Source organism: Didymella exigua, assembly GCF_010094145.1.
Source record: "Didymella exigua CBS 183.55 unplaced genomic scaffold M421scaffold_27, whole genome shotgun sequence".
NCBI lineage: Eukaryota > Fungi > Ascomycota > Dothideomycetes > Pleosporales > Didymellaceae > Didymella > Didymella exigua.
Window position 1 is genome coordinate 296,108 of NW_022984801.1, and position 20,968 is coordinate 317,075.

General features: G+C 57.6%; 9 protein-coding genes across 9 annotated transcripts; 6 read left to right on the forward strand and 3 right to left on the reverse strand.

The window, feature by feature from the left end:
• Positions 1-260: 260 nt before the first annotated feature.
• M421DRAFT_236509 (uncharacterized protein) lies at positions 261-2,236 on the reverse strand. Its single transcript, XM_033588450.1, has 3 exons — positions 1,712-2,236; positions 410-1,663; positions 261-367 (listed from the first exon to the last, which is right to left on the reverse strand). The coding sequence occupies exons 1-3, from the start codon at positions 2,102-2,104 to the stop codon at positions 317-319; spliced, it is 1,698 nt and encodes a 565-aa protein (XP_033445970.1). The 5' UTR covers positions 2,105-2,236; the 3' UTR covers positions 261-316.
• A 736-nt stretch (positions 2,237-2,972) lies between these two features.
• M421DRAFT_33297 (protein transport protein sec73) lies at positions 2,973-7,160 on the forward strand (the record flags this gene model as incomplete). Its single annotated transcript, XM_033589396.1, has 3 exons — positions 2,973-3,145; positions 3,316-4,673; positions 4,723-7,160. Coding segments are annotated over 3 exons (3,969 nt in total), but the record flags the coding sequence as incomplete, so codon positions are not given.
• Positions 7,161-8,207: 1,047 nt separating this feature from the next.
• Positions 8,208-8,586, reverse strand: M421DRAFT_103027 (PHF5-like protein; the record flags this gene model as incomplete). The annotated part of the gene is made up of 2 exons (XM_033586861.1): positions 8,208-8,517; positions 8,570-8,586. The coding sequence occupies 2 exons, from the start codon at positions 8,584-8,586 to the stop codon at positions 8,208-8,210; spliced, it is 327 nt and encodes a 108-aa protein (XP_033445972.1).
• Positions 8,587-8,910: 324 nt separating this feature from the next.
• M421DRAFT_69360 (uncharacterized protein) lies at positions 8,911-9,879 on the forward strand (the record flags this gene model as incomplete). The annotated part of the gene is made up of 2 exons (XM_033596601.1): positions 8,911-9,312; positions 9,364-9,879. The coding sequence occupies 2 exons, from the start codon at positions 8,911-8,913 to the stop codon at positions 9,877-9,879; spliced, it is 918 nt and encodes a 305-aa protein (XP_033445973.1).
• Positions 9,880-10,989: 1,110 nt separating this feature from the next.
• On the forward strand, positions 10,990-13,076 carry M421DRAFT_423562 (alpha/beta-hydrolase). Its single transcript, XM_033593507.1, has 7 exons — positions 10,990-11,381; positions 11,530-11,637; positions 11,715-11,836; positions 11,883-11,953; positions 12,003-12,262; positions 12,329-12,380; positions 12,428-13,076. The coding sequence occupies exons 1-7, from the start codon at positions 11,250-11,252 to the stop codon at positions 12,703-12,705; spliced, it is 1,023 nt and encodes a 340-aa protein (XP_033445974.1). The 5' UTR covers positions 10,990-11,249; the 3' UTR covers positions 12,706-13,076.
• A 226-nt stretch (positions 13,077-13,302) lies between these two features.
• Positions 13,303-13,920, forward strand: M421DRAFT_236483 (uncharacterized protein). The gene has a single exon (XM_033588449.1). The coding sequence runs from the start codon at positions 13,425-13,427 to the stop codon at positions 13,797-13,799; it is 375 nt and encodes a 124-aa protein (XP_033445975.1). The 5' UTR covers positions 13,303-13,424; the 3' UTR covers positions 13,800-13,920.
• Positions 13,921-15,114: 1,194 nt separating this feature from the next.
• Positions 15,115-16,949, forward strand: M421DRAFT_423563 (GroES-like protein). Its single transcript, XM_033593508.1, has 4 exons — positions 15,115-15,493; positions 15,587-15,957; positions 16,014-16,428; positions 16,480-16,949. Exons 1-4 carry the CDS (start codon positions 15,386-15,388, stop codon positions 16,768-16,770), a joined length of 1,185 nt encoding a protein of 394 aa, XP_033445976.1. The 5' UTR covers positions 15,115-15,385; the 3' UTR covers positions 16,771-16,949.
• A 477-nt stretch (positions 16,950-17,426) lies between these two features.
• On the forward strand, positions 17,427-18,642 carry M421DRAFT_7739 (uncharacterized protein; the record flags this gene model as incomplete). The annotated part of the gene is made up of 3 exons (XM_033597314.1): positions 17,427-17,517; positions 17,576-18,109; positions 18,161-18,642. 3 exons carry the CDS (start codon positions 17,427-17,429, stop codon positions 18,640-18,642), a joined length of 1,107 nt encoding a protein of 368 aa, XP_033445977.1.
• A 644-nt stretch (positions 18,643-19,286) lies between these two features.
• Positions 19,287-20,664, reverse strand: M421DRAFT_69272 (uncharacterized protein; the record flags this gene model as incomplete). Its single annotated transcript, XM_033596598.1, has 2 exons — positions 19,287-19,492; positions 19,992-20,664. 2 exons carry the CDS (start codon positions 20,662-20,664, stop codon positions 19,287-19,289), a joined length of 879 nt encoding a protein of 292 aa, XP_033445978.1.
• Positions 20,665-20,968: the final 304 nt, after the last annotated feature.

Here is a 20,968-nt window from a genome sequence, read left to right on the forward strand (position 1 = left end):
GTTGCGCCCAGTCAAGCCGAGTCAGCTTCTGTTGATGGATACGACATGTTGCGCCCAGTCAAGCCGAGTCAGCTTCTGTTGGTGGATACGACATGTCGCCATGTTTGTTTCCAGACGCACGCCTGCAGGCGCACCGTCCGGTCCGTCCGTCCGAGCCACAGAGATGGGAGACGGTGGTCATCAACGGCTTGCGAAGAAACTCTAGCATGATTTGGATGACTACAAAAGTGGACAATGGGTATATCGAAGCCGAAAAAACAGTCTGCAAGTCTTCAGGCCGTCTGGTAGTGCACGTACAAAAGAAGCCGACTTTTGGTCAGAGCTCCATCGCCTCCTCGTCCGCAGCCTCACCGTCTGCTTTGTCAACCTCACCGTCTGCTTTGTCAACCACACCGTCTGCTTTGTCAACCACGACCCAGTCGTCATGCACGGGCTCGTGGAGCTGCGCGTCCTGGTCCTTCGCCGTGACGAGGCCAACTTCACCGAGCATGAAGCGGCCAAAGTACAGTACCGCATCCAGCATCTCGTCGCCGGTGGGGGCAATGTTCTCCTTTGGCAAGAGGAAGCCATAGCTGCCGGTGTCGCGCAGCTTGATCTGGTACGAGTACTTGACCTTGAGTTCGTGGTAGAACCAATCGAGCGCGCTTCCGCCACTGGACTCGATGCGTGGCAGGATGGCGCGGTGCTTCTTGTCGCTCGACACCAGCACGTTGCCCTCGCACGCCGAAGTCACCTTGTAGGCGTGGCCCTTTCGGCTGATCCGAATGGCCTTTGCTAGACCAATCGCTAGCTCCTCGAGGTCTTCCAGCGCGGGCGGCTCGTCGGCGCAGGAGTAGCTGTATGGGTACAGAATCTGCTGCGAGTACGAGTGCAGGTCCAAGAAGCCAACGAATTGCACCTTGTTCTGCTCCGTCTCGTTCTTGGCCCACTCGGCGAAGCGCTGGGCCTCGACGCCTTCAAAGGGCGCGCTGCCGGCGTGCGACTCGCTGCACGGGTTCGTCCGCAGCACGTCGCCGTCCCACTTGAAGGGATAGGTGCGATCGAGGTCGATGCCGGTGCAGAAGCGAAGACTGGAGGGCTGTCTGTTTTTACGCCACAGACGGTCGGATTCCCAGCTGTAGACGTAGCCGTCTGGGTTCAGGGTGGGGACGAGGACAAAGTCAAACTCTTCGAGGAGGCGTGTGATTTCGCGGTCTTTGCCGTACGAGTTGATCAGGTTCCAGGCGACGTAGTTGACCGTGCTGGTCGAGATCCATTCACGTGCGTGCGAGCCGCCTGTGATGAGGACCGTCTTGCGCGGGCCCGAGGGCTCGTCGCTGCTGCTTGCGTGGACGCCGACGCGCAGAGCGGGAATGTCGCGGCCCTCGTACGTCGTCCCGACGGTGATGCGGCGGACATGGCTAGTAAACATGGACGCCATCAGCTCCATCCAGGGGTTGATGACCGACAGTGGCTGGTAGTCCTGCAGGAATGGGTGGCCGCCCTTGCCCTTGCGAGCCGCAGGCTTGAGGTTCGGTGCAAACGAGTCGTCATCCTGATGCGACCGTGTCGGCGACGAGGAGGGGTACGAGTCGCGGATGGCTTGCGCAAGGTCGAGACCCTGCATGAGGGGTTCATGTGAATGCGTCAGTGAGGGCGGGAGCAGGCCAAGCAGCGACGGGACCTGCAGCTGTCAGTCTTGGAACGCCAGAGGCCTGGCGGCGCTACGGACCACGTCCTTTGCGACTCTGATGTCGGCCCAGTCCTGATTGAATTCCCACACGTCGAGAAACAAGACCTCGGCTGCCTCTGCCAGAGACGTTGCCTCGGCTGCTGTGCGAATCGTGAACCTCAGCACCACCTCGCCGCCGTATCGTGACGCGAACTGCTCGGTTGCTGCCTGGTGCGTGTTGCCGTTACCATTGCCCAGCCTCTTCTGGCTGTCTGGCAAGCGCCATATCTTCCTAATGATGGCGTCGGACAGTCTGCGCCACGTGGGCGGCGTGCGATTGGGCGCGTTGGAGACGTCGTATGGGGGTGCCGGCTGGTTCGGCGGGGCGGCGGTCGCCGATGGAGCCGCAGCCAGAAGCAGCAGGCTCAGGGAAGCGAGCGTCTGCGAGCGCATGGTGGGTGCATGCGGGTGGGATGGCTGGTGGGCGGCCGTGGAGGCGCGGCACGGTTGTCGTTTGAGATGGCTGGTGGACGGGCGAGGAGGTGCCGCGCAGACCGACTCGGTGTTGGGACCATGGGGAATTAGACGGTCGACGATGGACCATGGAAGCAGACTAGAAGCACGCCGCGTCCACACCAGCAAGACGAGCCGTGGACTTGGCCGAGCAGTGTACCAATGCAGACTGCGTTGGATTGCGCGGCCTCTGCCCTGCGTCTATTATTGCTCGGCCTGGTTGCTGTCCTGTCTCGTCGCTGTCCTGTCTCGTTGCTGTCCTGTCCCATTGCTGTCCTGTCTCGTCGCTGTCCTGTCCCATTGCCGTCCTGTCCCACTGCCGTCCTGTCTCATCGCCATCGCCGACACATCCGCGTGCATGCTTGACCACGTCCCCGTCTGAGCCCTCGGCCTGGTACCGTGCCCGCCCAGCCCCAACGCCTCAGCCGATTCCCGCTGACGCCAACGTCTGTCGACCAGCTGGCCCGCTTCCGCTGTCGACGTCTCCCCTTGCTGCTGCTGCTGCTGCCGCTGCCGCATGCCATGACCAGCGCCGCGATCCCGCCCACGCGTACATGAGCTGCAGCCCCCGGCGCGCAGAGCAATGCGTCTCCGACCCGGACGCAGCGAGCACGACCTGAAGCGCCGCTCGACGCTGGATCTCTTCCGCCGCAGCGAGACGGGCGACGCGGGCGCGGGCGACACGGGCGCCAGGAGCACCGACGTCCTGGCGCCCGAGCGCGTCGCCGTGTCTGGGCAGGGCGCCCGTCCAGCGTCGAGCGAGGTCGAGCGCTCGCAGCCCCCCTCGCCGCGCCCCAGCCAGCACCCGCGCCGCTTCTCCATGCTGCGCTTCCGCCATGCCTCCGACTCGCAGCTGTCGACGACGGCCACGGAGCATGCTGCCCGGGACGTGCCCCCGGTGCCGCCGGTGCCCCCTGTGCCCCCGGTGCCGCCTGTGCCCGCCAGCGCCGAGCGCGCCGCGGGCCTGAGCAACGAGCGTACGTAAAGGCGCCCTGGCACGCATCCTGTGCTGTGAGCTGTGGACTGCGGACTGTGGACTGTGGACTGACGTACAATGCCCCTGCAGCACCCGCCATCATCACCACCCCGCCGACCTTTGCGGCCCCCGACCAGGGCCACCACGACCTTTACGACCACCACGATCCCTACAGCCACCACGATCCCTACCACCCCCACGACCCCCGCGACCCCCCGGCGAAGAAGCGCGGCCGCCTGCAGCATTTCACCCTGCGCCGCCGCTCGTTCGACCCGGCGAGCATCGACCGGCCCGGCGGCCTCCTGCGCAAGTCCATGGACAAGAAGCGCTCCGCGCCGCTGGCGCCCAGGAAGAGCAGACCCGACCTGCGCGAGGCCGAGGCCGGGGTCGAGGCCGAGGCAGGGGTCGAGGCCGGCCGCGTCTCGACAAGCCAGCAGCGACCCGACGAGCTGTCCGGGGCCCGCGACTTTGCGGAAGGCGCGACTGCGCTCGCGCCGCCCTCCCAACGCGCCTCCGAGTCGTCGCGATCAGACGGCAGCTCGGGCGGCCACGTCTCCTTTGAGACCAACAGCCGCCCGGCGCCCCCGCAGCGCATTGGCTCCACGCGCTTTGGCTTTGGCCGCCGGAAGCAGCGCCAGTCCCTGTTCCCGCTGCCCATGAAGATTGAGCCCCCGCAGCTCCCCGACACGGCCCCGGCAACGCCTCGAGCCTCGACCGGCGGCGTCAGCACCGCCTCGACCGGCGGCGTCAGCACCGCGTCGCCCACGGGCAGTCCGCCGCCGACTGCCCGTCTCTACGCAGAGGGCGACAATGGGACACACACGCCGCCCCTGCCCTCTGCTTCGCAAGTCGCCCTCGCAGCGAATTCGCTGAACCTCGGCTCGCCTGGACGAGGCTCGCTCTACCGCAACGACTCGTCCAGGTCCGCTCGTTCGGCCCGCTCGTCGCCCCAGCCTCCCAAGCGCGCCGGCCTGCGCGGTCGCTCGTCTACGATGGGCTCGCTGGGCGGCATGTCCGACGACAATCCCTCGCCGACGCCGCCCAATGGCCTCAGCGGGAGGAACTCGACGTCGACCACGGCAGGCCGCAGCAGCTTCAGCAATCTCTTCAGCCTGGGAAGATTTCGTCAGAACGATCTCCATCCGTCCCGGCATGGCTCTCCTGCTCACGGATACACAGGCACGTCCGGCTCGTCGCACCAGAACTCGCTCAGCATCAGCAGGGAGACCCTGGTCATGCCCGAGCGTGACGAGGGCGAGACGCCCGGTCGTTATCTCGAGCGGATCGAAGCCAACAATGTTGACAAGAGCGTCATTGCTAGCTGCTTGTCCAAGACGGACGATGCCTACCTCCTATCTGTGCTTCGGAGCTACATGCGCAAGTTTGCCTTTTTCGGCGACCCCATCGACATGGCTATCCGGAAGCTGCTCATGCAGGTGGAGCTGCCCAAGGAAACACAGCAGATTGACAGGGTGCTGCAGGGTTTTGCCGATCGCTATCACGAATGCAACCCAGGCATCTACACGAGCACTGGTAAGCCGGGCGCCGCCTCGAGCCCCGATGCGACGCTGACAGAATCCAGACAAAGCCTACTTCATCTCCTTCTCCATCATCATCCTGCACACTGATTTCTTCAACAAGAACAACAAACGAAAGATGCAGAGGCCCGACTACATCAAGAACTCGTCGTGCGAGGGCGTGTCCGACGACGTCCTCGGATGCATTTACGACAACGTCGTCTACACTCCCTTTATCCACATTGAAGACGAAGTCGACCTGAAGAACATCTCGTCGAAAAGGAGCCGGCGAACGGCTGTGCTCAAGGGGCCAAACGACCCCGCGCGAAAAGCCAAAAAGGAGCCCATTGACCCTTATACCCTGATCTTTGAAGGCAAACTCGACGTCCTCCGGCCCACTATCAAGGACGTGATGAACCTCGACGACCCCTACAACTACCTGGGCACTGCGGCCACGCTCGATACCAAGAACATTTACAAGTCCTTTACCAGATACGGCGTCATACAGATTGTCTCATCACGGTCCAGGCCAGAGGCCTTCATGTCCGAAGCCGCCCAGGAGAATCCGTTTGGCACGTCGGTTGGCATCGTCGAGATGCCAGTCACCAAGGTCGGCATACTGTGGCGGAAGGATCCCAAGCGCAAAAAAGCTCGCTCGCCGTGGCAGGAGTGGGGTGCCGTTCTCACGCGCTCTGGCCTGTCGCTGTTTCGCAACAGCAGCTGGGCCAAGAATCTAATGGCCCAGCACGAGCAGCACGTCAAGCATGGCGAGCCAGGTCCAGCCGTATTCTCCCCTGCTCTCCAAGAGTTCAAGCAAGACCACATGATACCCATGGATGGCGCTGTTGCATTGGTCGACAACACATACAAGCGCCACAAGAATGCCTTTTCCATGTGCTCCAAGATTGGAGAGGAGACGTTCCTCGCCGACAGCGAGCAGGACCTGAACGATTGGCTGGGCGTCTTGAACTACACGGCAGCCTTTGAGACCCTGGGTGTTCGTTCTAGAGGCATGATCGGTGGCTTGTACGAGGGCCAGAAGACCCGTGGCATTCGACGACTCGACTCATCTCAATCCGGCAAGTCTGTTCCCACTGCCACTGGCGACGTCATTGTCCAGAGCGGCAAGATTGACGACGACTTTGCCCGGCAGGTGGTGACAGCCCGGAGGGAGACGATGCAGGCTCGGATTTCCGAAGCCGAAGACAAGCTGGCAGATGCGATCAAAGAGCTAGAGGCACGCCTTCGTGACGCGCGGCATCTTCAGATTATGGCGCCCATCCAGCCAAAGACGCGAGAGCTTGTGATTCACGCTGCCGGGCGTCTGTCTGCGAGGCTAAAGTGGTCACGCATCGAGATATGGCGGATGAAGTGCCATCGCGACATCTTAGCACACGAGCTCGAGGACGAGAGGCAGAGCGCTACCGAGACACAAGCACGCAACAACCGGATCGCCGAATCTTCGCAAGCGCCGCCCGCGCAGAACTCGCCTGCATCTACCAGCAAGACGTCCAGAATCAGTGGCCTTGCCCGTTTGGCGTCCAAGACGAGCTCTTTGACGAGCAGTCACAAGCCACCAGTCTCTCCAGAAGGACTCGGCGCCCGTCCCACCACCAAGTCTTCTGGGAACACGGAGATGGACGAAGGCGCCTTTAAGACGCCGCCTGAGACGGCACACCAGACGAGCCCGACCTTTCCTTCTGGCTCGTACAGTGTGCCGCCAATCTCGTTCAGCCCACCCGCGTCTGATCGCCCAAGCTCCGGGACGAGCTCGTCTGTGCAGTCCCCCCGGATGTATCCAGTCGACAAGAGGCCTTCCGTGTCAACGTTTGACGATGGCACCGTAGACTCTGACGATGACTCTGACGACGACGCGGGCTACACCACGCCGCCGCTGATTGACGCAGACAGGCTGCAGCTGAAGACGCCAGAAGCGGCCACAGACGGCGCCGTGGAATCTGACGCAGAGCTGAGCCTTGTTGCTCAAGCAGGCTCGCCCGTTCCCGGCAAGAAGCACCGGCGCAGCCTGCATCGTACGCTCCGAGACTCGCATGGTGGCTCGTCGCATCGGCGCAGTCACAAGGGCCGCGACTCGGCCTCGACTATCACGAGTGAAGGAGCCTCGGAGAATGAAGGCCTGAACCGCAGCAAGGGCAGCTTCACGGTACACGGCAAGAAGGCGTCCATCATCCAGTTTGGGTCTGACTGGCACAACACCACAGCCGAGGAGCGGCTGAAGGCCAAGAAACTGCTTCAGGAGGCCGCCGAGCTGGCTTCTGCCGACGAGCGAGACGGCAGCGTCAGCGACGGCACTGTCGTGAGTCCTGCGTCTGAGCGTAACGACGACACGCCCCGCCGGCAGCTATCTTCTGAACAGGTCAAACAGCGTCACATATCCGCACAGACCATTACCCCTGAGAATTTCCACCAGTCTCTCGAGTACCAAGACGGCTCCGACGGCTCTGAGTTGAGCGATGTCGCAGAGGAGCGCACAAGCAAGGACGGTGTGCCACTGGGAGCGACAACACAAGAGCCGGCGGCAACACAAGAGCCGGCGGCAACAGAGTCTACGACAACGGAGCCCGCGTCTACAGACGCATCGTCGATAGACTGCGTCGAGCAGCCGGCCCAGCACAACGAAGACGTCGAAGAAAAGAAGCCAGAGCAGGTCAAAGTCGGCCCATGAGCGCACGGGCATCTGACACATCATACTCGCGACATACCCCTTTTTTCTTTTTCATTTGTGTTTTGCATATCCGGATCTCGAAAAAGTGGATTCTTCAGCTACAAAGTACTTTCCCTTACGTTACCTTGCCTGTTTGCATTGCGTTGCTGGCAAAACCGCGGCTTCTCTTTTACATGGTCTCTTCTCTTCAGTCGAGCGTCGCATGGCGTGGGGGAAACACGGCACGCGTGGCGCGACTTGATGGCAGCACGCTCTTTTCTCGCTCTTCTCTCCTTGGTCGCGCGGAAAGCGGGTGTATCTATAGACGGTGGCGTTCAGTCGGTTCAGTCGGCTCGGTTAGTTGCGCTGCGTTGCGCTGCGTTGTGTTGCGCTGCGTTGCGTTCAAGGCCGCGGGGGGACTGCGTGATACCACGATGCGGATCGGATGGATAGCTTGGTAGAATTGAATTCTGGAGACGGTGTCTGATGTCTTGTGCCGAATGAGGCTGCTGGCTTGATTGATTGCCTGAGCGTGATGTGCGCCGCTCGTGGTTTTTGCACGGTCGAGACGGACGCCGCAAGCAGAATCCATGTATCTGGGGTTGTGCGAGCGGGATGGAATGTAAACGCTCTTGATGTACATTCAATCGACTTCTGTTCTCCCCCAGCTTAACACTCTCGTGCCGGCCCTTGCTAAATAGAAAATTTTCCCTAAACGCCTTGACACCTTGCTGAGCTCGCGTTGTCGTATGCTTCCGCCTCTCGCTTTTGCTTTGCCGTGGTATCATGCACCCGCGTCTGCCTCGCAGTCCGCAACCCATATCACTCCGCACACGCGCACGCGCTCCAAATCCTCGCCCCCTGTCCCCCCTCCCCCCTCCCCCCTCAATGATTCCTAAAATTCTTCTTCTGATAAAACAAATCCGTACGACTACTCCCCAGATTAACAATCTTAGGACACCCATCCCTATCCTTCTCGAGGCGCGTGCACTCGAAGCAGTAAAACGCATCGCTTATCCCCTCGCCGCCGCACACGACGCACTTGTTCTGGTAGTTGCCAAAGGAGCACTCGTCGCAGATGCGCGCCAGCGTCGTCGGCCGCACGTACGAGTCGCACACGGGACACTTGCCGTCGCATTTGTCGCAGAGTCGCCCGATGCTTATCCCGGATTGCTTGCGGCACATTACTAGATCCCTGCGCGTGTTAGGAGATGGTGGCGTGAGAGGTGCCGGGGGAGGGGACTTACGGGTGGTGGCGCGACATGCTGTGTGGGTGCTTGTGGTGAGCTTGAGGGTGTCGAGAGGTGGTCGCGCGGTGCGTGAGAGCAGATGTGTAGGGAGATCTCGGTCTGTTCGTAGTGCACGGATGCGTGCGTGGTGTTGTTCGTGTCAAGGCGAGGTGAAACTGTCTGGTTGGCTTTGGAAGCTGCGGACTCCCTAGCGCGTACCGGCAATGCGCCGAACTTGTGCCCCGTGCGCGAAGCTTCGAGGCCCTTGCACGCGCTGGCAATCGCCGCGAACCACCTTCACCTTCACCCTGACACTTGACACGACACGACGCGGCATTCGTCAGTCGAAACACGAAGCTATGAGCGGCCCCATCGCATCCGCAGTCGTGCTGCCAGAGCCGGACGAAGCGCTGCCGCCGCCAGCCTCGCCGCCAAACACGCTCAAGAGAAGGCAGTCGTCTGTGGCCGAGGACAGCGTCAAGCGCGCACGGACCAATGGCGACGACGCGGCAGATGAGGGGAAAGCGCCTGCGCCGAAACGCAGGGAGAGAGGGAGAGAGCGCAGGCTGTTCGGCGCGGTGCTGGGTGCGCTGTCGCAGAACCCCACGACGGCCGGGCAGAAGCGCCGGTCCGAGATCGAGAAGAGGCAGCAGGCCCAGCGGAGACAGGAAGATGAGGAGAGCGAACAGAGGAAGGCGGAGCGCTTGGCGAGACGCAAGGTGCAGCGGTGGAAGGAGCAGAAGCGCTTCGAGCGCCAGGCAGTGAGTCGAGGCCGAGGCTGACCTGTTCGAGATGGAGCTGATGCCGTCCAGTTGCGAGTACGACACGACAACATGCTGCACCGGGCGCACTTCCTCCACACCAAGACCGAACCGCGGCTGTACTACAAGCCTTGGGAGATGAGCCCGGAAGAGGAAGACCGGATCGACGACCAGATTGCCGAGGCTCGAGCGACGATACAACGCGAAGTGGACGAGTATGAGCATCGCCAAGAAGAGGAGAGGAGAAGAGAGCGACGGGCGACGCCAGACGCGTCGACGCACCGCGGTGAAGCCAACCTGCCAGACGGCGAGAACCAGCACACAGACCCAGCCCAGCTGCGCGCTGCAGACAACGCAACCACAAACGGAGGCGGGACACACGCACAGGACCAGGAGATGCAAGACCGGCACGCAGAAGAGACTGCAGATCGTCCAGGCGAAGCGCAACACACAGACGAACCTGCCATGGACACTAGTCCGCCCGAGCCCGACACCACCGCCGACGAGCCCATCAAGGACGCCGACGAGGAAGTCGTAGAAGCTGCCGAGGACACCGTTATTTACTAGATACCCATGCACTACGACCGTCGGTCAGCGCAGCAACTTCAATATACGACCCGTTTCCCATGTCCGCCAAGACACTCCTTCCCTTGACCTCCCATCCCAGATTCCCCTAGCTTTACGGTTGCAAGCCTGGTTCCCAACCAACAAGAGGCCAGCGAGGACCGGTACTGAAACACTGCAGCTCGAGACGGGCAGGCTTTGAGATGCTTGTCTCACTTCTGGCTGCCTAGGGTTTCTTATCCTCTTTGACGGTGCACAATACATAAGCGTACAGGCCGGCGAACTTGGACCCTGCATCGTTTCCCTTAGCAGCAGAACCACAACAGGGGCGTTCTTGGGAGCAGCGGCCTTACCAAGACCGTAAAGTCGCCAATCTTCGCGACCCGTTCAGCTGTCAATCAACCTGTCTCACACTCACAGAGCTGCTGGGTTCCCAGCCCAGCGTTGTATGTCGTACGACGTACGGTCAGCCTTGCGGGTGTGATAGCTAGTTGAGTAACAAGACAAGATGGTCAGGTAGTCGATGTACAGGACTGCGTTAATACGTAGCATAGATATGTATGCGACGCGTGCTATTCCTCACGCAATACAGGTCGTTGACAAATGCTTCACGCCCCGCGGCAACGAGGGTGTTGCTTGGTTGAGAATCGCTGTTGGGTCCATCTAGCAAATGCCTTGACTGCTTTTTCAGCGCTGTTGGGAGTAGTACGTGGCCTTGATAGCAACAACTTACGCTCTGCGCTGCATCTCTTTCTCTGTGCAGATGAATCCCGGTGTGTGATAGACGCGTCTCGGTAACCGAACACGCTATGTATCATCTCCAGACAGAGAAGCGCCCCACCACTTTTGGCTTTGTCTTGTCATATGCATGCAAAGATTTACCATCATCGCTTCTTTTTAGGAGGATGTTCATCATTGGATATTGAAAGTTAATGTATTGTAATCACGAGCAGGCTGCTCCAGAGCCCGTATCTGAATTTGTTGCGGATGCAATTAAAGTTGTTGCGGAACGTCCGCAGAGGGTAATCGTGGTAAGTGAGATGGAATCCGCAACTATCGTTAGAACTGATAGTTGCAAGGCCTCCTTGTCTAGCGCTCAGAGTGGTGTGCAAGGTTTGAACAATACAGAACGATGGTTGCAAGCGCAGCTATTGATAACGGCTATATCTCGTCTCGTCCACATCCCTGGCAGTCGCTGGCGATGGCCCCTCCTCCCTGAACCTCGGCATCGCTCGACCCTCCAGTTGAGCCGCAACGAGCCTTAGCATCGCGCACCGCGACTCGACCACTGCAGACGAGCAATTGCGTGGAACCCCGGATCTCGTGCAGATCACCAACAAACCCTATTTCTCGTTGAATTGAGGACTCCGGCAATGGCCGACCAACCTATTCGCCCTGATGGCGATGAGCGCGTTCAGCACAAGACTGCTGTATTGAATGGCATCACCTACCACTATCTGTACGCTGTTCCAGAATCTGGAACATGGACGGATACTGTTTTTCTGGTGTGTGTTCCATCAACCCATTGAAAATGTCGCCTTGCGTGGCCGGCCACGCGTGGTCATCGCAAGTCACACGTGGCTGCACACATCACTTCATTGCCTCCAAAGCACAGCCAAGAAGCGTGCTGGATGGTGCTAACGAGATTTTCAGATCCACGGCTGGCCCGATCTGGCGCTGGGCTGGCGCTACCAGATCCCTCTGCTCGTGAGCCTGGGCTTGAGAGTCGTGGCGCCGGATATGATGGGATATGGCGGGACGGTAAGTGCCTTTCCTGGCTTTCTGATGCCACTCGGGTTGCTGCGGTTGATATGGATTGTGGTGCTGAGTGCTCATAGGACGCACCCGAGGTCCCGCCAAACACCATCAGTCTGTATGGTTGCAAGCGCGCTGCAGACGACATCGCCTGCCTGGCAGAGATAGTTGGTGCCCAGAACATCATCTTGGGAGGACACGATTGGTTCGTACGCACATCCTGCCGCATGTTAAAGACTGACTGTGCAAAGGGGAGGTGTCGTGGTCTGGCGCACAGCGCTATGGTATCCCGACTTGGTGTCCCACGTCTTCTCCGTGTGCAGTACGTCCCCTCTCCATTTCTAGCGTCTCATGCTCATAGCGATGAACAGCACCGTACACCGCGCCAAACAAGCAGTTCTTCTCCATCGAGCAGTTGGTAAAAGGACCATTGCCGCAGTTTGCGTACCAGCTGCATCTTGCTTCGGGCGAGGTGGAGAAGAGCGTATACGATGAGACGACCATTCGGCAGTTCCTCAAGGGAATATATGGCGCCACGGGCCCAAACGGGGAGCCGGCATTCGAACCCTACAGGGGCGTTATCAAAGAGAACCTAGCCAAGGTCGGCGAGAGCAAGATCCTTAACGGCGAGGTGAGCACAAGATCCATCATGCGCCCAGTGACGCGTTATGAGGAATTGTTCCTGACAACAGCACAGGTGCTCGACCACTACGTCGCGCAATACGTGCGCCACGGCATCCACCCAACCCGTACGCCCTCATCCATTCTCTGCACCCCCGCAAAGCTAACAGCACAGTAAACTGGTACCGCCAGCGCCGCACAAACTGGGAAGAGGATCAGGCGCTCCTCGACGAGACAACCATCACCCAGCCCGTCCTCTTCATCCAAGCAGCCCACGACTCCGTCCTCAAGCCCGAGATGTCCAGGGGCATGGAGAAGCTGATCCCCAAGCTGACTCGTGCAGAGGTCGACGCTTCGCACTGGGCGCTGACACAGAAGCCCGAGGAAGTGAACACATTGATCAGGCAGTGGTTGGAGAAAGAGGGGTTGGTTAAGACGAAGAGTGCTCTGTAGGGACGTGAAGAGGGTGGACATGATGGGTTGCTGGAGTGGGGATGGGGACGGCAGTTGCGCTTTGGTTGCACGTCTTGCACTGGGCCGTCGAGATTAATGGATCGAGGGCTGTGATCTTGGCTGACAGTGTGCTTGGCTGTTGTTGATTATCTTTGGCATCGACTCAGGTGCTTCTATACGACGAAAGATGTACGCCTTTGCATGACGACTCTAGTGAGGTCCATTTGTAGGGTGTGAGGCAAGCACCGCGTATGCAATGACGATATAGCACTTGTGGGAGATGCGTCGCTCATCGTCTACACACGTTCTGTGTGCTAAGGCAGAGCATCACTCAATACTTCATCACAATGTCAAAATTTACAACATGCCGGATGCAGAGCCCTTGGCGCAAGCAGATATCGCTGCACGGAAAAACACATACCCAGCAACACAACCAGTCTGCACTATGTACCGAAAAGTACCTGTTCACGGCTGAAAGGAGTTGCAACCGCGGTATCGGCGGAATCGACAAGGTTGTGCATGGGCGCGGAAGCAGCTCCCCGATTCTCAATCCAGTACGGAGGGTGTGCTACGAGTCGGACAGGGTACCTTGTGCACCCTGACCGCCTCCGTCTCACCTTTGCATTCGTGGTCGCAAGGACATGGCCGCGAGCGGAGCTGAGCTGGCGCGATACAAAATGAGGGAAACATCTCCGTTCACCGCTGGGCGTGAACGGTGAATGAGCAATGACCGGAGTGTGAGGTTGCCTTCCAGAGCGCGCAATTGGGGCAGCTCTTGTAGCGTACCTGGGGGGCTACGAATTTCAGCGAAGTGTGGCCTATTCCTGGGAACTTGCTCTTGCTTGCTGCTCTGGGTAAATCGTGCATTAGTGTGTTCGCTTGCCGGATTTGTCGTCAAGTCGCCGATAAACGGTGCCCAGGTCGTAGCGCTGATCGTAAGATGGTCTAGCCGCTGTGATGCTGCGCGGAGGTTGCTTGAGAGCACATGTCGCGCTTTCATGATGGCGTGCATGCAATCGAGTATCTGGGCGTTTCGTGTACATTCGTGTTGGCTTATCGAGGGAGGCGCACAGCGATTGGTGACGTTGAAGTAAAGGTGGTGTTTCGGTGGACCCGGGCTTTAGGCGAACCAAACGGTGCCCCGTTTCTCGGGTCCACAACTTCTGCCGTGTACCCTGCGTCTGTCGGCTGGGCCTCATTTTAACTGCTTTTGCCGTGCCGCTCTCATGTTGTATAATCGTCAAATGTGTCAACTTGAAAAGACCCAATCGCGTGTTGATATAAACAGATATACATGATATTTGCTGACTGTGGACTGACACCGCATCTCAATGACGATGGCATTCAATCAGCTAGGTATCTTGTATGATCGGCATGTTCTGATCAGCCAAAAACTGTGGACTCGTCGACTGACAAACGTCATGCATTCGATATCGCTGCAATGCAGCATCTTGCAGGACGATTATCTCGCAGCTGGCACATGTCAATCATAGGTATGTCACTTACGCTGGGCGAGCTGTCGCCCAGTCGCAGCTACATTCGCGAGTGATGTCGTGTCATACTTCGGATACTGATAAGCATGTGCTGTGAACCATAATCCCGAGGATGTGGTTCGCATCGTAGACGGCCGGCAATTGGCTGATCCTCGGTTGCAAGGCTACAAAGCGTGCACCGTTTCCGATCAAGATTGGACAGAACGTACCAACTTGAGTTCCGCCGGTAGGATCCGCTGAGGTACATACTATGGGCAGAAACGTGCTCTGCCGGGAATCCTGGCAGTGACAACTTATTGAGAGCGTTCTTTGAGCGGCAAAATTGTCGCTCGAGTAGAGTCCATACTCAGTTTCAGTCAACATCCTGGGCTACGACAAGCTGTTACCTGCCTGAAGTAACTCGCCGACGAGATGGCGCAACGTTGGGATGACCGCATTGGCAACGGAGGCGATAGCGAGAGAAGACGTGCTGCTTTCGAGGCGCTGAAATCTGTACTGCGCTGTGAGGCGCTGTGAGGCTTGCAGTACTCATGAGCAGAGTGGGTCCACGAGAACTACCTGGAATGACTGCCGGGCGACTGCAGGTCATGTTCAAATGAGACAGCGCCTTCAGGATAAGTCCGCCTTATCGTCGTTCCACAGCGCTACTGCGGCCTCCGATAGAGCATCGTTCCTCAAATTGATTCCTCCTCAGACATCATTCTATGACCACTGAGTGATATTAGGTATGGCCGTTGTGCAAGCTCCGGCGCATCGACGCTGCTAGTCCGGCAGAACGCGAGTCAAGCCGTGTTCAGCCAATGACAGCATGCTGCGGGTATTCCGCATAGAATTCCGGTTCGTCAAGAGGGCGCTCTAGCTCCAAGATCACACCACGCATAGACAAGATAGAAAAGAGCATCTCGAGGCGGCCATGGCAGGCAGTTGTCGTGCGCATCGTTATGCATGTGCATTAAGCCAGGTTGATCGGTCCGGCAAATGACGTGGATTCCTGGATCTTTGCTCTTGCGAGCGCTCCTATCTCGCCAATGCACAAGTAGTTGAATGAAGCTGAATATGAGATTGGTCCTGGAAGCCGTTAGTGTGTGTTCCGCCTGTCAAGTATATCAGCCTCCACGTTCTCCCGTGGGGTGGTGCTCTATCGCCCTCAACGCTACTCACTGCTTTACTCTCCCACTTTTCTCGTAATGGCACCATCAGCATTGGCAGATATCTACCCAATCCCAGCAAGACATTACTCAAAGTCTTCGAGTGTAGTGGCAAGTGTCCTGCATGGACCACGGGATCTAAGGCTGGTAAGCGTGCCGTTCCGCTGCACATCCCACGCCGCCCACTGATCGTGGGGTGCATGCATTTGGACCTGAGACAGAACAATAACCGACGAATAGGAAACTCGATCGATCTCAGACCCCAGCCCTGGTGAACTCCAGATTGCCATCAAAGCGACTGGCTTGTGCGGCAGCGATGTGTCGTACTACAACAAATTCCGCAACGGTGACTTGCAGGCAGTACAGCCGCTGAGCCTCGGTCACGAATCAGCTGGTGTCGTAGTTGCGATCGGTCCAGGTGTGGAAGGCTTCACAATCGGCGAGCGAGTGGCCTTGGAAGTGGGCGTGCCCTGTGACAACTGCAGATCATGTCAGCGAGGGCGATACAACCTGTGTCCATCGATGCGCTTCAGAAGCAGCGCGAAGTCCGTGCCTCACTTCCAGGGTACGCTCCAGGAACGCATAAACCATCCAGCGAAATGGTGCCATAAGTGTGTCTTGCATATTAGCACGGCTGGGCACAGCATAAGCTGACAACCTTATTCAGACTTCCCTCGCATGTCTCTCTTGAATCTGCTGCACTGCTCGAGCCGTTGTCTGTGGCCATCCATGCTACACGACGAGCCGTAGTCGAACAGGGTGATACAGCCATTGTCTTCGGTGCGGGCACTGTTGGGTTGCTGACTGCAGCCATGGCAAAGATGTCTGGCGCGACAACTGTCGTCATCGTCGACGTTGACCATGGTCGTATTGAATACGCGCTGTCCAACGGCTTCGCGCACAAAGGCTTTGTAGTTCCGTCACGCAAGAATGCCGATGAGCGTGTAGGCCAATTTGACTACGCAAAGGAGTTCGCCGGAGACGTCACGCAAGTTGCCTCCCTGGACGATGCCGACTTCGAAGGGGCGGACGTAACGTTTGATTGTACTGGCAAGGAGATCTGCATGCAAGCCGGGCTCTTCGTAAGTACACTATTCGCAATAGAACTCGGTCAGTATCTGACAAAAGATAAGGCAACAAGACCTGGTGGGAAACTCATAATGGTTGGAATGGGTACACCCGTACAAACTCTTCCAATGTCTGCGTCTCACCTGAAGGAAGTTGACATCATCGGTATTTTCCGGTATGCAAACACCTACGCGACGGGAATCAAGATCATCTCGTCCGGCGTGCTTCCAAACCTTGACAACATGATCACACACCGCTTCAAGGGCCTTGCTGCTGCCAAAGAGGCGTTCGAGCTTGCTGGCACTACGACGGACAAGGATGGAAACCTTGTCCTAAAAGTGCTCATCGAGGCATGACCTTACCCTTCCCATACTTTAGCATGGGCTCCAAAGGCTTTCCTGGGTTCGGCGTTTCGGCATTTGTAGGTTTGAGATACCATTCGTTTACCAGCATACCTAGAGGTACCATAATGAAACAGAAGGTCTGTTGAGAATCATCTGAATACCAAGTCGTCCACCATGTCAAAGGTGCTAAATCGTGCAAGTCTTCAGACTGACTGTGACCTGTGCATGGGATGGCGAAGTCCCAGTTCAAAGACGTGGACGATGAAAGAAGGGTGCGGCGACTCCCACCGGCGAGGGACAGCGCCTTCTTTCACACGTTCGCCAAGACCTGTGGGGCTTGTGGGTCCGTCGGTCGAAGCTCTAGAAGCTCCCCGCGGCCGCTGTTGCCTCCAACGCCGCTCTCCACCACAATCAGAGCCACCCGATTGCGGTGATAAACGCTCAATTCCCATACCCACCGCCCACACACTACGACCACTAAGATGGCGGGGGGCAGCGAAAACCCACTGCTTTCAACCTTGCGAGCGTCAGACACGAGTCCTATCGTTCAGCTACACCCGCTTGTGCTCCTCACAATAACCGATTGTATATCACGACACACATTGCGACAACAGCCAGGGCCAGTTGTTGGGGCTATCCTTGGCGCCCAAAATGGCCAGGAAGTCACTATGGAAGTGGCTTTCCAAGCCAAGTTGAACTCGAGTGCGGAGGGTGAGGTCACACTCGATGACGAGTGGTTCAGCAAGCGGTTAGAAGATTGTGAGTCGACTTGTGATCTGAAAACATATCATCACGGGCAATCTGACCATTTCTATAGTCAAGGAAGTGCACAAGCAGCCCCAACTCGACCTGGTCGGCTGGTTCACACTCGGTTCAGCCTCAGGGCCGGGTGCCCACGTTCTACCCATCCACTCGCGCATTACAGAGTTATACAACGACTCACCTATCCTTTTGCTCTTCCATCCAGAGCGCACATATACGGAAGCAACAGCAGCGGGCAAGCTACCATTGACTCTGTACGAGTCACTCTCGGAAAACGCGCCCAATGACCCCAACGACAAGGCGATGGACATCGATGGCGCAGTCCGCGCAAAGGCCATCAAGTTCAGGGAGTTGGTTTACTCGGTCGAGACGGGCGAGGCTGAGATGATCAGTGTGGACTTTGTTGCTCGTGGAGGAGGTAACGCCACCGCTGTTGAGGGCTCTGTTGAGACCTCTGCTCTGGCAGCTGAGACTTCCAAGGCCAACGAGAGTGCCTCTAAGAAGGGCAAAGGGAAACAGAAGGAGAAGGACAGCGAGAAGGATGCGCCTATCGACGAGGCAGCAGTGCTGGACGCAGATGACGAAGAAAGTAAGTGATCCCAAGTTCCGGATATGGTCAATATGCGCTGACAATTTGCAGTACTCTCGTCACTGACGGCAAAGATGAACGCTGTTCGCATGCTCAGTCGCCGTGTCGCGCTTCTCCGCGCCTACCTAGACGCACTGCCACCATCGTACCTCTCGGACGCATCTATACCCCACAACGCGGCTGCAGACACCGGAACCTCACTCCCGCTAGACCATACCATTCTCCGCAGCATCTCAGCCACGCTGGCCCGTCTCAACATTCTCGCTCCGCCAGATTCCGAGGCATTCACTCTCGAGTCACAACAAGAGGCATCCGATGTCCAGCTGGTGAACCTCCTGGCATCTATCACCAACTCTGTGTCTTCAGCCAAAGAACTGGGTCGCAAGAGCCAGATTGTTGAGAATGCGAAGAGCCAGGGCAAGAGCCGAGTGGGCAACATGATGGGCGGATACGGCGGGCCACCTGACGGCAACTTCTTCGACATTGGCGGCGGTGCTGGGGGCATGCGGGCAGGTGGCGAAAGGTGGTCATGAGCAACTCACCTTCTCTACCTACCACCCTAGCGCCGTTGTCTTGGGAGATTTGCTGACACGCTGAAGCATTGCTCACCGCTCCGCTCCCAAAGTTGCATCCAGTGCGATACAGGCATCGATGAGTCGTGCCTCGACAGCTGGCGTTGAGAACTTAATCATTAGAAGGAAGATCACGGCATGGGCAGCACGCGCTTGAATTCGAATCTCGCGAATCAAGGGCCAGGTGAAGGCCTCCCCGGTGCAAATGGCGAAGACACTCAGCAGCGTCTCAGTACGTTCAGGATTAGAGGTAAAATTGACGAAGAGCAATGGCCGGCACCACATATTTCAGTGCCACGGGTCCCTGCCACAAACAGCCCACCCTACGGTACAATCGCTCCCTATAACAGCATTGATAGCGAATCGACATTCGTCGAAAGCACAAGTTCCGAATTATTTTTCAGGATGAGAACTCGCCGCGTATGGTCAGGAGTAGCATAGCGTTAGATCCCTTCGAATACCCCACGATAATGTTACACGATACACGATACAAAACTGCTTTTCAGTCACTGACACGCCCAAGTCTTGAAATATGATAATTGATTTGAACCAAGTCTACCGTACGCCCAAAGACAATCGCCGACATACGTTATAAAGAGTTGCCATCACTTGCACCACCCAGTCTTCGCACCGCCATCTTGTGGTCGTTGCGGATCCAGCACAAAGCGCCCATTCGGTCTTTCAACATCCTTGATTTCACATCTGGACAAGAAAAGCAGCTCCTTGTCATATTTGGCCCTGTCAACGTCCTTGATCTGACTGATGCGTCGACGCCACTTATCGTAGAAGCTGCGGACTGAATGCCGAAGCTCTTGCAGATCGCGAGGTAAAGTCGAGAGACTGTGGTTCGGACCTGACAGAAGGCAGTGAGGCTGCGTCCTTGGGCGAAGATGGTGGAGACGATGTCGTGAAGTCAAAATTAAAGGATCTGTCTGTCGAAAACCGTGGAGGTGTTGGGGGCGGCTTTAGTAGGCCTGTCTGAGGCTTCTTGAACTCGCGCAGTGGGACTGGGATGTGCAGGTCTCTGAAGGCGTCGTCTACGTCCTGGCCTAAAGTGGACGTAGCGGTCTGCGACATGCGGCCGTTAACAGCGCTCCCGTCAATGAATCCCCAGAAAGAATGTAACACACGCTCTGCCAGTTGTTGTTCGTCTTCGGCGTGTGTTTCGGTATGTGCGTGCATCGACACGACGTGATCCGACGCGACGCGATCTGACGGGCCAGGTGCCGTGTCTCGTTCAATATGTGATGGAGTGGGTCTCGCAGCTTCGAATGACCAATCCTGCGTATCCTCACTCCCATCTATCGAACCTGTGTCCTCCTCCAGGCTACCTACCCACGCTGTATCGACCTCGTTGGCATCGAAACCAACATCGCCGCCTGATTGTTCAAACTCTTCGGGCGAAAAGTGATTGAGCATCCAACTAGCGTCGACACCGTTGAGTGGGTGGGTGTACTTGATATCGACAGGATGAAGTGGATCAGTGCTTTCGATGTAGCCGTAGTCGTATTTGTAGTCAGGATGATCAGGTCCATTGACTTTTGATTGCTCCGGTATGTCCTCAGGCAATACTTCTCTGCGAAGCGGAGACGGCGCCTTCTTGAAGTGTCCAAGACTGACTCGAACAGTGTGCTCCTTGGGCGCATGTGGGAACAAAGTTCGTGTATTCCATGTGGCAGTGTTGAACTCGTCCTTCAGCTGTTCAACCAAAGCATTCACCTCTTGAACGCCAGGGAAGCGCATCTCCTTCAATCGCCCCAGGAAGATCTCTGCCAACCTCAGCTTTCGCTTCCATCCACCTTCGAAAGCCTGGTACTGACAAGGGCCACAAGCCACGGCGAACACGAAGTTGAGGTACGCCTCGGACCTGCAAGCGGTCGTCAAGCCAGTTCTTGTGTTCTTGTGCTTGGTTCCTCCACATTTTGAATGTTGAAGTCGAAATCCGTGACGGCACGCATACCAGTGCTTCACTACCTTGCACATCACGATCGTCTTGCTGATTGCTAGAGCTCTGCGATAGGGTGGCGCGACGTAAAAGTGATCGTAGAGCGAGTGGAAACGTGTTTCATGATTTGCGTACCTGATCGAGTCTGGTACGTATCTTCTGTGTGGCAATGGCGGATGAGTGTCAGTAGCAATGATTGTCGTGTGGTTATCGTAGAGTAAGCGGGTGTCTGTGGCTGACTGCCTGTACCATACTGCTTCAAGTGAGGCGTAGCATGTTAGAGAGGTATCTGAGCCCGCAGCTGAGGCTGTAGTCAGGCGTCACCGACAGCGTCTATTTGTA

What these genes read in the sequence shown, in the direction of transcription:
- M421DRAFT_236509 (XM_033588450.1), bottom strand. Translation starts at nt 2,104, where the DNA reads ATGCGCTCGCAGACGCTCGCTTCCCTGAGCCTGCTGCTTCTGGCTGCG. An exon ending in TCAGAGTCGCAAAGGACGTG is followed by an intron (nt 1,664 to 1,711) that starts GTCCGTAGCGCC and finishes TGACAGCTGCAG; the next exon opens with GTCCCGTCGCTGCTTGGCCT. An exon ending in TGCATGACGACTGGGTCGTG is followed by an intron (nt 368 to 409) that starts GTTGACAAAGCA and finishes GCAGACGGTGAG; the next exon opens with GTTGACAAAGCAGACGGTGA.
- M421DRAFT_423563 (XM_033593508.1), top strand. Translation starts at nt 15,386, where the DNA reads ATGGCACCATCAGCATTGGCAGATATCTACCCAATCCCAGCAAGACAT. An exon ending in GACCACGGGATCTAAGGCTG is followed by an intron (nt 15,494 to 15,586) that starts GTAAGCGTGCCG and finishes ACCGACGAATAG; the next exon opens with GAAACTCGATCGATCTCAGA. An exon ending in GCATGCAAGCCGGGCTCTTC is followed by an intron (nt 16,429 to 16,479) that starts GTAAGTACACTA and finishes ACAAAAGATAAG; the next exon opens with GCAACAAGACCTGGTGGGAA.
- M421DRAFT_236483 (XM_033588449.1), top strand. Translation starts at nt 13,425, where the DNA reads ATGAGCAATGACCGGAGTGTGAGGTTGCCTTCCAGAGCGCGCAATTGG.
- M421DRAFT_423562 (XM_033593507.1), top strand. Translation starts at nt 11,250, where the DNA reads ATGGCCGACCAACCTATTCGCCCTGATGGCGATGAGCGCGTTCAGCAC. An exon ending in TGATGGGATATGGCGGGACG is followed by an intron (nt 11,638 to 11,714) that starts GTAAGTGCCTTT and finishes GAGTGCTCATAG; the next exon opens with GACGCACCCGAGGTCCCGCC. An exon ending in ATCTTGGGAGGACACGATTG is followed by an intron (nt 11,837 to 11,882) that starts GTTCGTACGCAC and finishes GACTGTGCAAAG; the next exon opens with GGGAGGTGTCGTGGTCTGGC.